This window comes from Mytilus californianus, unplaced genomic scaffold (genome assembly GCF_021869535.1).
Source record: "Mytilus californianus isolate M0D057914Y unplaced genomic scaffold, xbMytCali1.0.p SCAF_9, whole genome shotgun sequence".
In the NCBI taxonomy this organism is placed as follows: Eukaryota; Metazoa; Mollusca; class Bivalvia; order Mytilida; family Mytilidae; genus Mytilus; species Mytilus californianus.
Window position 1 is genome coordinate 63494943 of NW_026262745.1, and position 16681 is coordinate 63511623.

General features: G+C 31.9%; 1 protein-coding gene across 5 annotated transcripts in view; it reads right to left on the reverse strand.

Annotated features, from left to right (window-relative positions):
• LOC127714660 (anoctamin-3-like) overlaps positions 1-16681 on the reverse strand; it is a 58500-nt gene that overhangs the window by 13065 nt on the left and 28754 nt on the right. For all 5 annotated transcript variants that reach the window (XM_052220729.1, XM_052220732.1, XM_052220731.1 and 2 more), the window contains exons 9-19: positions 15112-15206; positions 12586-12797; positions 11499-11654; positions 10288-10324; positions 8456-8565; positions 7828-7964; positions 7015-7240; positions 6142-6271; positions 4434-4567; positions 1838-1918; positions 289-401 (exon numbers count right to left, since the gene is read on the reverse strand). In XM_052220729.1, the coding sequence (XP_052076689.1) occupies positions 289-401; positions 1838-1918; positions 4434-4567; positions 6142-6271; positions 7015-7240; positions 7828-7964; positions 8456-8565; positions 10288-10324; positions 11499-11654; positions 12586-12797; positions 15112-15206 (1431 nt within the window). The remainder of the gene's footprint in view (positions 1-288; positions 402-1837; positions 1919-4433; positions 4568-6141; positions 6272-7014; positions 7241-7827; positions 7965-8455; positions 8566-10287; positions 10325-11498; positions 11655-12585; positions 12798-15111; positions 15207-16681) is intronic.

Genomic DNA, 16681 nt, shown 5'->3' on the forward strand with positions numbered 1-16681 from the left:
TCCCACTGTTAGGCGAATTTTACTCTTAAAAACATATTTTTTTTCTTTCTTAATATTAATTCTTGAGGAAAAACTTAGTGATTTATTTAATTTTTACACTTACAACCATATCACAAGTACAGCTTTCAATAAATTTACCTAATTAAACAACTTAAAATTGATGGTACTTTTTCAAAATTTATGTGACAAGCTTCACCTTAACAAATGCATGCTAAAGGGACACAACTCCAATGCTAGTTCCTTAAACAATCATAAAGAATGAAATGAAAATATGAAATACAATGTTACCTCCTCTTGGAATATTTTGGCACAAGTTCTGAATAGTCCACTAAATCATGACTCCCTTTCCCTTTCTTGTCCAGAGTGGATGAACCAAGGAGTTTTGCCACTTGGAATTTTTCCTGAAATTTATTGTATGAAACAATAAGTGCATTATTTATCAATGTAATTCAACATTATAAACATAAAGCAAAGACTTTAAAAAACATACAGCTTTGATTATCAAAATTTAGAGTAAAGACTCTAATATTTATTATGCTTAAATCTTTAACCATTTTTTCCACATCTCATTTTATTCATACATGTATCAAGAATACTGTTTATACTATTTTTGTCTGTGCGTATATATTTCAATCTTTAACATAGTTTTGTTGCCTAGGAAAACCACAAACTTTTCTCCAGAAAACTAGCAAGAATGGCTGTGTATGACTATCAAATTCACCTCATTTGCAAATATTTACTGTAAACTAACTTACATTTGTGAATCCTTTTTTTTTTCGCATTCAGCCCTTTTATGGGGATTTCTTATTTTCTCATTTTTATACAGGAGAAAATCCTAGTTGCATATATTCAAAATGATTTATTTCCATGTTCTTTTTTGACATGCTGATTGTTTTTAATACCCAACAGTTCAATTTTCAATAAATCTATAATCATATATTGTAGATGAATGACATTCCTTTTACCAAACATTTTTTTATAAATATTAAAATGTAGAAACAGAAATAAACTAAAACTAGACAAAGCATTTCACTCTGAAGTAACTGTATTATAACAAATTCAATGTAGGACTTTCTTTGAGATATTATTGTGTCCCGGAGACACAAATGATGCCCCCACAGATGCAAAGTGTTATTTTAAAATACACAAAGTTGAGCATGGGAGAACATAAGTTTATGGTTCACCGTAGGAGGAGTTATCTGGAAACCCTACGCACCTCTCATGCAAGTCTCTACTCCAAAAATGACAAAGTTCAACTATCTCCCAAAAGAGCAAATATCAATAAAAATCAAAACCCTGACCACATGCACACCTTCAATATAAAAACAGCCAGCAAAGTGAAAACTTCCTAGCATTCATACTGTTTGAGGAGTTTTCCAGAAATGCTATGTACCTCTTATGCAAGTCAATACTCCAAAAAATGACAAAGTTCAACTATCTCCCAAAAGAGCAAATATTAATAAAAATTAAAACCCTGACCACATGCACACCTTCAATATATGTACAAACAGCCAGGAAAGTGAAAACTTCTTAGCATTCAAACTGTAGGAGAAGTTATCCGTAAACACTATGCACCTCTTATGCAAGTCTCTACTCCAAAAATGACAAAGTTTTCAACTAACTCCCAAAAGAGCAAATATCAATAAAAATCAAAACCCTGACCACATGCACACCTTCAATATAAAAACAGCCAGCAAAGTGAAAACTTCCTAGTATTCAAACTGTAGGAGGAGTTATCTGGAATAACTATATACCCATAATGGGACGGAAGGACGGACGGATAGGGGTAAAACAAAATGCCCCCCCAACTTTCAGTTGTGGGGGCATAAAAACTTACTCTTCTTATGTCTAATGCAACAGCTGCTGGCACATCAGGTATGAGGTAGGCTAATATAAACTTCAAGCCAAAAACTATATGCTGAAATAATTAGAAATCGTTAAATAACAAGACATGTCTGATTCTAGCAGTGTTTTATTAAAATATTGAAGATGTATGTCATTGATGCAGATGATAAAGAAAAGGTATCAATAATATCAAGCATAGCTTTATCTCCAGAACTTTTTTTCAAATCTGCCGTTTATATTAGAAATGTACTTTTTTCAGAGGCCAAATCAGTCTTTCTTTGAAAAACAGTACTTGTTTTGGAAATTAATTATCTGGACATAACAAATATATGGTGAGAGTTTTTTTTTTACTTATTTTTTCTCTGTGTTGAAGGCCTCACTGCGACTGTCATACAAGTGAGAGGTTTAGCTAGCTATAAAACCAGGTTTAATCCACCATTTTCTACATAAGGAAATGCCTGTACCAAGTCAGATGTGTTTGAGCTTTTGATTTTTCCATTTGATAAGGGACTTTCCGATTTTAATTTTCCTTGGAGTATGGTATTTTTGTTATTTTACTTTTCACTGTGACTTTGAGTTGGAAAACAGCAATAAAAGCTCTGTTCCTTTGCTTTTTGTGTATTTGTTTTATTTTTTGTTGTTGTGCATGTACTGATTTTGTGTGATGGATGGATGCACCCATTATCCTTTGTTTTTCTATTATGGTCAAATATCTATAATTTTTTTTAAAAATAAATCAAATCATTTCTAGCTTTATTTTGGATAAATGAACGAGTGATATTCAAGAATAGGAAAAAACATAAAAAAAAACATGTTCAAGCCTACCAAACAATATATAAAGTGAATAGAGTTTCTGAAGTATTTCAATGTTTACCAGTCTTAAGATGTTTTCTTTGCATAGAGCATACAGGTTTTTGTAAATAATCATTTTATCAAATATAGTCCAGATACCTATAAATTTCAATGTTTCAGTCATCAACATTTTAGTTTGGTAAAGCTTGGTCTATATATCTATCTATTAGCTAAAATTGGTATTTTTGTATTCAGACCATAAGTTTTCACGTTTGAATTGTTTTACATTTGTCATTTCATGGCCTTTTATAACTGACTATGCTATATGGGTTTTGCTCATTGTTGAAAGCCATACGGTGCCCTACAGTTGGTAACTTCTATGTCAACTGGTCTCTGGTGGAGAGTTGTCTCAATGGCAATTATACCACGTCTTCTTACTTTTATATTTGAACTAATTTTCAGAAATTTATGTTTGACCATTGGAGATCTTCTCTTGGCGGTCCTTTTTACAGCTTACATTTCAGTTTATCTACTATACTTTTCAATTCATATACTGTAATTTCCAAGTATTTTCGTAGGTACCAAATTTTTTGTATTGAGGTAAAATTGTATTTTCTTGGATATAAGATTTCATGGTTTAGCCAAAGTCTGCATACAATCCTAAAGAAAATTTTTACCATGTCGAACATTTAAATTCATAATTCATCTTTACCCATGAAATCCACAGAAATTGGTTCTCACATAACATTTCATTGCATATAAGATAAAACCATCAATGGAAGATAACCAATCAAATGTCACCCATTTTTTCCTGTGTACAAGCTTTATAGTAACCATGTAACCTCATGTTTCCAAAATATTTTATAGAAACACCAAATAAAACAAGCATTCTGTGAGTATTGCATGGCAATACATAGTCCCCTACCGGTTACAAATTCATTGTAATGGAACGAAATCCTAACTTGATCTATAACTTGTCATGGTGTAAACTACATAAAAATAGCAAGTCAAAATCTTCAAGCATGACGAAAAAAACTGTTGAAAACTTATTATTTAAGTGAATTTTCTATGTCCAAAGACCATAACTCTGCACAAAATTATCAGACTGGAACAAAATTCCAACTTGATCTGTAACTTGTCATGATAAAACTATATACTAATTATCAAATCAATATCTTCAAGAATGACAAACAAACCTACCACTAAATTCTTCAAACAATTTACCAAAGAAAAGGAAAAAAATCCAAAATGTCATTTTGTCTTTTAAAAAATGAGTTATTTCCCCTTGAACAGAAATCTACTAGTTAGTAAGTATTTCATCAAAAATTTAATTCTAGGGAAAGGGCTTTAACTGAACAAAGAGAAAAGCTAAAATCGTGAAAATTGAACTTGACCTGTAACTTGTCATGATAAATCAATAAACCAAATATCAAATCAATATCTTCAAGCACGATGAAAAAAGTCTGGAAAACTGATTTGCCGGACTGACAGATGGACAGACAGACAGGCAGATGGAGTGCAAACCTAAAGTCCCCTTCGACTTTGTCGGTAGGGGGACTAAAAAGAATGGTGCTTTGAAACACCAAAGATGTATGTTTATGACTCAGAAATTTGTTACTGCAATGAAATGTATGATTAATTTCATACAACTGTCAAATTCAAGGGAATATTTTTTTTCAACCCTTTTTCGTATGAAACTGGATGTGATGTACCATGATTTGGTGGTATTACACCTACAAATATTAATTATATATATATATATATAATGAATACACTATATATCAACATATACATACCTCAAATCCTATGACAAGCCAGAGCTTTTCTGTTGTAGTATAATCTTGAGCCCATGATGAAGTGAAAGCAATGATAAATCCATTTGTAACGACAGCAACTAAGTTGACAAACTGGAGGATTCCATACCATTTACCTAAAACAAAATATAAAACTGTTTGACTGACTGTTGATTTCTAAATGCTAAGAAGATAAAAATAATTCATGCATTTTCAGAACAACATGAAATAGAAAGGAGTAAGTTTGGTGAGGGCTAAATTTGGCCCATAGGGGTTTAAATTTGCTTATAATAATGAAAGGTCCAGGACCATTTGAATTTTCAGTGAAAGGTCCTCAATAAGAAATTCAATGGTTTTGTATAAAGCATCAGTGAAAAGAATATTTTGTCCTTGACTTTTGTTATTCAAAAATGAAAAGCCCCCTCCTAGAAAAGACAGGTCTAGGACCTCAGACTCACACTAATTTAAACCCCTGACCCAGAATAGTTAGTCCATTGTTTAAGGTTAAATCATGTTTCAAGTTAATGAAAAGACACACAAGACAGTGAAATGGAATTATTTTTGTATAGCTTTTCTCATGAAGCATTTACATTTACAACACATAGGCCAAAAGTAGAGATTTTGTGAAATTTGACAAAATCAGCCGGATTTCAACAAAATTTAGCCTAGCTAGGAAACATAGAGCACATGTCTTTGACACAAGAAACATTCAAGTCAGATATATGTAAAATGTTATAACAAACATTAGGTTAAAATATCTTTTTTGTTGACACATGCGCTCTATGTTTCCTGTCCAACAAATAAATGGAAATTTACTCATTTTCATTGAACTTTAGTGGAAAATCAAAACGAGTGCTCTTTGTGAAGTCATGAAAAGAACAATGCAAGTGCGTAAATTTTCAACAAAAAGACATATTTCCAATCTAGTCATTGTGGTATTGGTCAACAAATCTAATTTGAAGTTGTACTAGAAATAGGGGCCATATAAGGGCCTTAGCCAACCTACTCCATTCTATTCTTGACTCATATTCAGGTAGAAACATAAACAGTTAGCAGTTTAAAATTTCTGTTTAAAGAAATTATATGAGAATTGTTTGCAGACTATAGATCTTACATTTGGTTGTGGTATCAATCATGGCTGAATCAAATATATTGATTGATTGATTGATTGATTGATTGGTGTTTAACACCACTTTCAGTACTATTGTGTTATTTCGTGGCAGTCAGTTTTTATTGGTGGAGGAAGACAGAATGTATGGAGAGAACCACGACCTTCGGTAGGAAAACTGACAATCATAGTCTATTAAGATTGAAAGCACACCTGCCACGTGCGGGATTAGAACTTACAATCTCAGTGTTGACATGCTTGTGATACAGTAGATGGACTACTTTGACTACTTGGCCACCGAAGCCCCGCATCAGCTTTTAGGACGAGTTGTATGGACAAGAGAATGTCTATTAACTTACACCACTTCAACCCTAATTAACCCTTGAAAAATTGAACTAAAATATAAGTCATTTATCCATATGAATATGGTCAAAAATACAAATCCTTATCATTATGTTGACATCTTTAGGTTTGAATGATTATGTCCCTTGGACAAATTGGTCAATAATCAACCATAAAAGAAAGAAAAAAATATGAATCAAAACAATCAAGAAGTCTAGATCTCTTCATCATGAATAGTCTCCTATCATTTAAAATAAATACCTATATCCCCTCTAATTGCTGCCACTGGACGTCTATACATCCACAACAATCGTTTAGCATCCACTCTGATGTCAATAGCATTTGTTAACAAGGCCAATAATGGTGCCAGAGGAAAAGAAGCTGCAAATAACTGTAAAACAAATTTCATAACAAGAATAAACTATTGGTGTGTTAGATTAACTTTTTTCTGTTTATAACTTAACTAATGTAAATACAGGGTATAGTTGTTTTAGTGTTTTAAGTTCCAATCTGCTAATTCCAGGTCTTTCAAAGATTTATACAGCTTGTTCTTATGTTAGACTTTTGCACTACACACTGTCCCTGCGAAGGGGAAAAGTTTAGCACTCATAATCATGTTAAACCACACATTTCTTTGTACACCTTTCCAAAAACTGGAGCATGTAGTCCTATGGCTTTTGTTTGTTGCTGTCAGCCATAACTGTTTTCGTTTAATGTTATTAATATAACTTTAGGGAGTACCCAACACTTTGACTAAAATAGATTTGGCTTGTTTAATTTTCATGAAATTTTGACAAAATATTTACTTTGACCTGTTGAAAAACTATAAAAATTTCAAGAAATTTCAAACACACAATTTACAGTAATAATTTCATTGGATATACAGCATTTTGACAAACACTAATTTTGAGCAAATGCCATCAGAGATCAACCCCAAAACATTGGAAAAAAGACAATATCAACTATCTTCAAAAATGTATTCCTTCATAAAATAGGTTTTCTTGGCATCAAATAATTGCCATGAACTAAAATCTCTAATCAAGGTCAAATGTCAGGGGCAAAAATGTGGTCAATTAAAGGGCTTATTGCACCCTCTCCTTTAATAAAAAGCTTTTTTAATTAAGATATACTTACCATCAGAAAACCATACTGAAGTATCTTCTCTGTATATTCACTTAGAGTAAAGTCATTCAAAACAGGCTTTAATCTTTCATTTTCTACATAATCAAAGGTCATTTTCTTATCTTCATCAGCTAATGCCTCTTCATCAGTTACTTTATTCTGACAACATTGACAACAATCACAATATCTGTAACGGCAACACCAGTTTGGACGGTTACGCCACCATTTCCTTAAAGTCCTACAAAAATTTATAAGAGAAGGTAGCAAATGATAGCTCTAAATTCCCCTTGCCTATTCAAGTTATAGCTATAAATTTCCTTGCCTATTAAAGTTGGACAAGACATCCTGGTCATTTCAAATTATCACATGGTCTACTATAGTCAAGATACTGAAGAAAAAATTTTCTTTGAACAGTCTATCTCTAACAACGTATGAGGGGGGAGTAGGGGGTGTTACAAATACCCTGAAAAATAAACATTGAATCACGATTTCCCCCAAAAATAAAGCATTCTCTCCATGATCCCTTAAAATTCATCATAAATTCCTGATTCCCAAGAAGTGTTAGTCAATGATTACTGCAAAAATAAAGGTCAATCCCAACATCCTGTAAAAGGTCATACCCCCTTATGTATGGGCAAAAAAAAATGTGGCATGAAATTCCCATGATAAATTATTCATAAAAGTAAGAGAACTCAAACAATTACAAAAGTTGAGTCAATCATACATTCCTATCCTGTCTGCAGAGATAAACATTTGGTTAAATAATACCTTGGAGGAATTAGATATAATCACTGTAAAATAATATTTTTGAGGAATTATACTTACGGTAAAATAATATCTTTAAGGAACTTTGGGAACGGTTTGATGAGCATGAGAACCATCACTTGGAATGACAACTGAGACATACAGGTATCAGAGCATGCATCATAATAATCATCTCCTATACCAAATATTTCAAATTTCTGAAAAAAAATTAGTTAATAACAAAATGTTATTGTTATTGCACTTATTCTGGTGAATACACTGTCACTTGCAGAATACTGTGGATTCATTTATTTTCTATGGTTGAGGAAATTTGAATTTCCCGAGTGCTTGCTGTTGTGGTTTTGCTAATGATAATGAATTGGTGTTTTAATGTCCAGTGGCAAATTTCACATATACTGTTAATTCATTATAAATCGTGGGATACCAATTTTCGTGGATTTTTTTGCTACAGGTGAACCACAAATTTAAATATTCAAAAATATGGAAATGAGATGTGTGAATACTAATAGAACTGCATACCAAATATCATTGACATACCATTCTTGGTTCCCTTAAAACTGACCTAGTTACCAACTTTAACAAATTATTGATTCAGCCAGAAACAGCACTCTTAAGTCAGCCTCTTTATCCAGGCAAGACAAAAATTCCTTATAATGTAATTGTATAAATTTGAGCATTAAAAACATACCCCTCTAAAGAATGCTATATAAAAGCAGGAAGCATATGTATTGGCAAACTGGAAAGCAAAAACCTTGATTATCAATGCATCTTCATATCTACTTTGTGTTCTGTGGTTCTCTGTAAAGTATAAAAATATGATATATAATTGAAGAACAAAATATGAAACTAGATGTGTCGAAACAACACGAATGGCCTCACTTGCAGAAAGAGCTTGAAGCCATTTTTGAAGCATATGTATTGGCAAACTGGAAAGCAAAAACCTTGATTATCAATGCATCTTCATATCTACTTTGTGTTCTGTGGTTCTCTGTAAAGTATAAAAGTATGATATATATAATTAAAGAACAAATATGAAACTAGATGTGTCGAAACAACACGAATGGCCTCACTTGCAGAAAGAGCTTGAAGCCATTTTTAGGAGTGGAAATTTGAGAAGGAAAGTCTGTATAAGTGTTATTTTTATGAAATTTTCAAAGTTTGTGCGGAACCAAATTTAACCTCAATCTATAACTCATCTTAGTAGACTCACATACTAAAAATCAGCTAAATGTGAAGGCGTTTAGTTAAAAAGTCTGTATATCTGTTATTTCATGACTATTTTCAAAAGTCCAAAGCCCATAACTTTTGGAACAAATCAGCGGAGCCAAACTAAACGTAAACTCGATCTTTAACTCATCATAGTTAACTCACATATTAAAAATCAGCTGAATGTGTGAAGGCATTTCGAAAAAAAGTCTGTATAACTGTTAATTCACGAAATTTTCAAAGTCCAAAGCCCATAATTTTCGACAAAAAAAAACAGCGGAGCGGAACCAAACGAAACTCAATCTGTAACTCATCATAGTAGACTCACATACTGAAAATCAGCTCAATATGTGAATGTGTTTTGAAAAATAGTCTATAACTGTTATTTTAACGAAATTTCAAAGTCCAAAGCCTGTCATTTCGGCAAAAAACAGCGGCGCAGAACCAAACGTAAACTCAATCTATAACTCATCATAGTACACTCACATACTAAAAGTCAGCTCAATATGTGAAGGCGATTAGAAAAAAGTCCATGCAACTATTCATTGCGGAATGACGGAATGACGGATAAGGGTAACACTTTGTGGCGGGGCCATAAAAACATGCCACGGTCAACTCCTGATTGTATTGTTGCAAATTTTTTCCAAAACCATAAATTTAGAAATTATTGAGAGTTTTTTTTTAATGTGAAAACTGCAACTGGGTTAATACAGCAATAATAAGAAATCTCATTATTATGTCCGATTTATATATCTGTATGCAATTTTTATATGAAATCACAATAACTAATTTCACATTTTTGTCCTTTTTTCAAAAATCCCCCAAAAAATATGCAAACAATAATTTCTCAATTTACAGCAAAGCAATAAAGTGATGATGGAAATAAAAAATCATAATTGTTTGTTACTGCTTACCTACATCAAAACTTGCTCTTTCCATAAAGTTAGTAAAGGCAGGGATACAGTTTGTCAAATCTTAAAAGTTGTATCCCTTTGAAAGTTCTTAAATTTGAAAATTGACTCTTTGTTTTCTCTGTTGTATTATTTCACAATTTGCTAACCAGGGTCTTTATAGCTTTCTATATGAAATGAGTTTTGCTCATTGTTGAAGTCCTCAGAGTGACCAGCAGTTGTTTACATCCTTGCCCATTGGTCCTTCAAAGTATTGTTGTCTCATTGACAATCTTATCACATCTCCCTATTTGATATCAACCTTAAATACTCCAGTCAGCTACACTTAAAAGATGACAAAAAATTACAATGTCTGCTCTAAATTAACCCAGAATGCATTATACACAACAAGAAAATCACTTACCCCAATCTGTCAATATCACAGCTAACTTGTCATAAAACTACAAATGGAAATATTTAAAATCTTTATAGATAGATAAATATTTTTATTTTAAAGTACTGTAAATTGAGAAATTATTGCCTGCATTAATTATTGAGATTTTTTAATAATGGACAAAAATGCGAGATTAATTATTGCGACTTCAGGAAAATTTGCATCCAAATATATGTGTCAGATAACAAAATGCGAGTTCTTATTATTGCAATCCTCACCCATTCGAATTATTCGCATTAAAATAAACCTCGCAATAATTTCTAAATCTACAGTACATCTTGGTACATGTACATGAAATACAATATATTACAATTTTAAACATCTAACCTATATCATGTATATAGTCAATAAACATGTATATGATAATACCAACCAGCCTTTAGAGGCACTGCCATTTAGGTATGAAATATCATATAAATAAATTTCTGGATTGAAAACTGTAGGAAGTGTTGTCTGTTTATATTTAAAAGGTGTTCCTCAGTATTTTCCCGTCAAAAGAGCATGTGACATACCGGTAGTTGTCAACAACTTTTAACATGTGGTCAGGGAATTGATTTGTTTTCTGGATTACTGCTTTTATTAATTTAGTTTGAATATATACATTCCATTTAAAATAAAGGCAAGCATTTGTATTTATAGAATGTAGTTTGCAAACATTTTTTATTTTTCAAATTGAAGAAACTGGGTCATGATCGTTCATTGGATGTTACCTTGTTCAACCAACCGAGACAAATAATGCAATCAGCTGTCAATGTACATCCATTGAGGCAGTGTTCACACCATTTAACACTTATCAGATTTCTTAATTGCTGCTGACATGATAATTGGATTAGGGATATCTGGAATTTAACTTCAATCTATTGTATTTTCAAGTGTGGCAGAGAATAAAGATGGCGCTGGGAATTTAAGCATGGCGGTGGGAATTTAATCGTGGCACACCCTAATGCTTAAATAGGTCATGGTGATCCTTGCTATATGTTGGTTTTGGACTTCTAACAACACAGCCAAAAATATGAATATAAAAAAAGAAATGAAATTAAATATATATGAAATATGTATTTGACAAAGTAATTAAATAAATAACGGTTCAAGTGTTAGCATTTGATTTCCAAAGCAAGTGATTGAAACACTAATTGAATATCTTAATTAAAACTTAAAAAAATAGATTAAAGTAAACCAACCTTTCCAAGTATTAAAATAATAACACCATTCATTACTGATGAAAAGACAGTGGTCAGTATTAGACATTCTACTGCCGACATTCCTGGACATACATTTACACTCACAATAACTCGATACAAAATAACACCAGCAACACAAGCAAATACAACTAATATCTGTAAAATATACAATATTCTTTATCATATGCATTAGTGACCTTGAGCTGTTTTCTGTTCTTTGGTCAAGTTGTTGTCTCTTTGACACATTCCCCGTTTCAAATCTCAATTTAATGTTTATAAAAATAAGTACTGTTGATTTATTATCATTCGTGGGGTATCAGTTTTCATGGATTTCATGGGTAAAGGTAAAATTTAAATGTACAATGAATTATCAATGTTCTATAGGCTTTTTTTACTCATTGTTGAAGGCTGTACGGTGACCTATAGTTGTTAATTTCTGTGTCTTTTGGTCTCTTGTGGAAAGTTGTCTCATATATTGTTTGCAGACATTGGCAAATCCATGAAATCAAATATCCATGAGCACAATTTTTCCTTAATCCTTGCCAATTGGTACCCAAGAAAAATAAATGAATCCACAGTTTTAAATTTTGTTGCAATGAAATATCATGATTTGCCAGTAAAAATTAAACCTATAATTTCACTCCTTTGACATCATACACTGAAAGACCTTATCCAACATTTACTCATTAGTATACTGGGAGTAAAATTGCAAAATTCTTTAAGAAAAACTTCCCTTACAAATTTTTTCAACACCAATGTGATATTACCTTTTTTTACTTTTTTTTTTTAATTTTTGGGGAATTTTGGAAGAGAAAATAAAATTGGCCAAAATTTTATTAATTCTGGACAATTTTGGCATTTTTTCAAAGGTTTTATCTTTGACCACAGATAAACTGGGTAGGGTGTTATTTACACCTGGGTAATTGACCAATTAGATTGTAAGATTCCTGCTTTATAAGAATTAATTATTGTTACTTGCTTCAGCACTTATGATGTTTTAAAATGAACAGTAATCAAGATTTTCGCAATAAGCATACCTATCTTACATCTTAAAAGGAAAACATGCATCCAAAATAAATAAACTCACCATGAAGATCACAACCATTGAAGAACCTGTGTATTTCAAAATCAATCTCTTGAATGGGTAAACCCAATTTTCTTCTGAAGTAATAGGATCTGTCTTAACTTTTAAACCATAAAACTGAGGTCGATCTGGTTCATTTGTTTCAAAATTATCTACATCCCATTCATAAGCTAAAGTTGCATTTGTTCTCTTCCATAGTTCTAAGAAAACTGTACCTATAAAAATAACATTTTTATAAACTATAATTATTACTAATAAATTAACTGTTGACACAAAGATATGCCTCGCCTGTCGGCATAAAATTCAGAAAAAGAATCTGATGGACAGCAACATTGCTAATTAATTCAAAGTCGCTGGACCAACTAGGGCCTCAAAATGGTTGACAAACTGAGATGTACAGACAGAAATGTAACTTTACAGAAAATATTGTCTATGGTAGTAGTTCCTATCAAACTACCTTAATCAGAAAACTTAACATTGAAAATTGTTAATTGATTGAAAGTAACTGGACCATGACCTAGGGGGCAAGGCCTTGAAATAGTCGTTAAACTGATATGTACTGAGAGTAATGCAACATTAAAGAAAATATCATTGATCTATCGCAAGTAGTTCATATCAAACTAACTTAAGCAGAAAACTTATCATTGAAAATTGCTAATTAATTGAAAGTCACTGAACCAAGGCCTAGGGGGCACGGCCTCAAAATAGTGTTCAAACTGATATGTACTGATGCAACTTCACAAAAATATCATTGATCTATCACCAGTAGTTCCTATCAAACTAACTTGAGGAGAAAACTTAACATTGAAAGTTGCTAATTAATTCAAAGTCACTGAACCATGGCCTAGGCGGCAGGGCCTCAAAATTGTCGTCAAACTGATATGTACTTATAGTAATGAAACTTTATACAAAATATCATTAATCTATCACAAGTAATTCCTCTCAATCTAACTTTAAAAGCAGAAAACTTAACATTTAAAATTACTAATTAATTCAAAGTCACTGGACCATGGCCTAGGGGGAAGGGCCTCAAAATTGTTGTCAAACTGGTATGTACTAGCTGATAGTAATGCATCTTCATACAAAATACTAATAATCTATCACAAGTACTTCCTATCATAATAACTTAAGCAGAAAAATTAACAATTGTTGACCCTGTTGCCTCTGCTGTTGCCGGAAAAGCAATCCCTATGTCTCGCTTTTTGCAACTTTGTCACAGGCAAGACAAAACCAATTCTTACAGCATGCATATAGATATCTAAACAGTCAAAATTTTTACAGAATTTTAGATATTTACAATTCTTAGTGACTTATTGTTGCACAGGTAGAATTATTCTTGTTGCAGTATTTTTCTTTCAAATTTTTCTTTTTGGCTTAACAGACTTAACAATAAATGTCATAATTACACTATTGTTGTCATTGAATCATTGTGTTTGATATCTTTTCTAAATCAATATCAATTTTCTTATTTATAATTCAAAACAAGACAAAAATGTTTTTTGTTTAATTTCTTTCCTGTATTGAAAATGTGTACAAGTTTACTTTGAGCATTGCAAAAGATTGTGTCTTCCAAGATTTTCTGTATCATATGCAGTTTTAAAATCTTACAACTAATTGTCAGCCTATTATAAAAGAGAGCATGTTGACCTCCTCTAGATGTCTTTTGGTTGTCATCTTGTTGCTGTCTCGTTGATGTAAAATAAACTGTTGACACAGATATATGTTTGGCTTGTATGTATAATGCTAATGTTAAAACAAGAGTGCACAAGCTGAAATGTCTCCCCTGCTTTACTGACCATTGATTTTATGTTGTAAGTGCTAAATATAAATCTTTACTACAAGTATCACATAAACTTAACATGATCCAAGAAAATGAGGCCAAGGTCAGATAAACCAAACTGGAAATACATGTACACCTTACAATCATTCCATACACAAAATATAGTTGACATATTGCTTATATTTTCTAAGAAACAAACTTAACCAGGAAAAGTTAACATTGGCCAATGAACCATGAAAATGAGGTCAAGGTCAGATGAACCATGTCAGACAGACATGTACACCTTACAATCAATCTATGCATTAAATATAGTTGACCTATTGCTTATAGTATCTAAGAAACAAACTTAACTATGAAAATTTAACAATGACCAATGAACCATGAAAATAAGGTCAAGGTCAGATGATACCTGAAAAAACAAAAATATTCTGCTTTTTGTAAAATACAGCCGTTAATATGATAAAACACATAATTTTTATATAAACATGACCAGAATTACATACTACATGTACTATCGATATTTGCACATTTTATACGAGATCTAGACCGATTGCTATCTGCTATTTCAAAATCCAAGATGGAGGAAGACACCCCAGCTACCTTAATGCAAATAGTTTACGACTCATCTGCCACCGCAATATTATAATCACAATGTCTTGCATTCTCAGACTTTCGTTGCAGGCGAGACAAAAACAACATTCATGGCTGCCAAAGAAATAATTATCTATCATTCATAATTTTCAACTTACCCCAAAGACATATGATTAATGCAAAGAATGGGGTAACATCATTGTCAAAGGCTTTTTTTATTGTATTGAGCAAATCATTCATTCTCGACTGAAATCTGTTAAAACACAAATGCATATTAAACATGTATATCTAATCATTTACTATTTTTTCATTTTCAGTAAATTATAGCAAAAGACACTGTAAATGTGACAATTTTATTAACACAAACATTGTGATAGGATGATAACTCTTTATATATAAATAATTTAATTTTGGATGTAACGCGTCTTCTGATTGGCTGACGTTGATTTGTTTATCAGGTCATAGACATAATTTTGTCACTTGACCGTGACGTCATCAACGTTTTTTCATGGTTTACTCTGGTTTAAAATGGAATTTAGAATCAAATTATAAGAAATTACTGTAATATTTTTTCTGTCTATTCGAAATAACACAAAAAAATGTGGTGCACACTTTAAAATAACCCGCATAGCGGGTTATTCAGTATGCACCACATTTTTTATGTTATTTCTTCATAGACAGAAAAAATATTACAGTCATTCCTTAAATAAACCACGGAGGAGGGGTTGGGTGAGGTCTCAACATACAAATTTGGGCTGAGGTTTGAAAAACTCCCCCATTAATATAGATTTTACCAAAAATCCCTACCCATACATATATTTCATAGGAAAATTGTAAACCATTCATATATTTCCTAGATATCAAACACACAATATGTGGTATCTTATTTTAATGTTAATCACATGTGATCATTCAAATTAAAAGATAAAAAGATAAGTGCACAGTTTTTACAAATATCTTAATAGAAAATGAACATTTATGACCCTTTGATACTCAAATTTCTACCCTTTGATAAATTGCCTCTGTGAAATCTACAAACTAGAGGCTCTAAAGAGTCTGTGTCGCTCACCTTGGTCTATGTGCATATTAAACAAAGGACACAGATGGATTCATGACAAAATTGTGTTTTGGTGATGGTGATGTGTTTGTAGATCTTACTTTACTGAACATTCTTGCTGCTTACAATTATCTCTATCTTTAATGAACTTGGCCCAGTAGTTACAGTGGAAAATATTTTGTAAAAATTTACAAAAATTTACAAAATTTATGAAAATTGTAAAAAATTGACTATAAAGGGCAATAACTCCTTAAAGGGGTCAATTGAAAATTTTGGTCATGTTTGACTTATTTGTAGATCTTACTTTGCTGTACATTATTGCTGTTTACAGTTTATCTCTATCTATAATAATATTCAAGATAATAACCAAAAGCTGCAAAATTTTCTTAAAATTACCAATTCAGGGGCAGCAACCCAACAACGGGTTGTCCGATTCATCTGAAAATTTCAGGGCAGATAGATCTTGACCTGATAAACAATTTAACCCCATTTCAGATTTGCTCTAAATGCTTTGGTTTCAGAGATATAAGCCAAAATCTACATTTTACCCCTATGTTCTATTTTAAGCCATGGCGGCCATCTCTGTTGGTTGGCAGATCACAGGACACATTTTTTAAACTAGATACCCCAATGATGATTGTGGCCAAGTTTGGTTAAATTTGGCCAAGTAA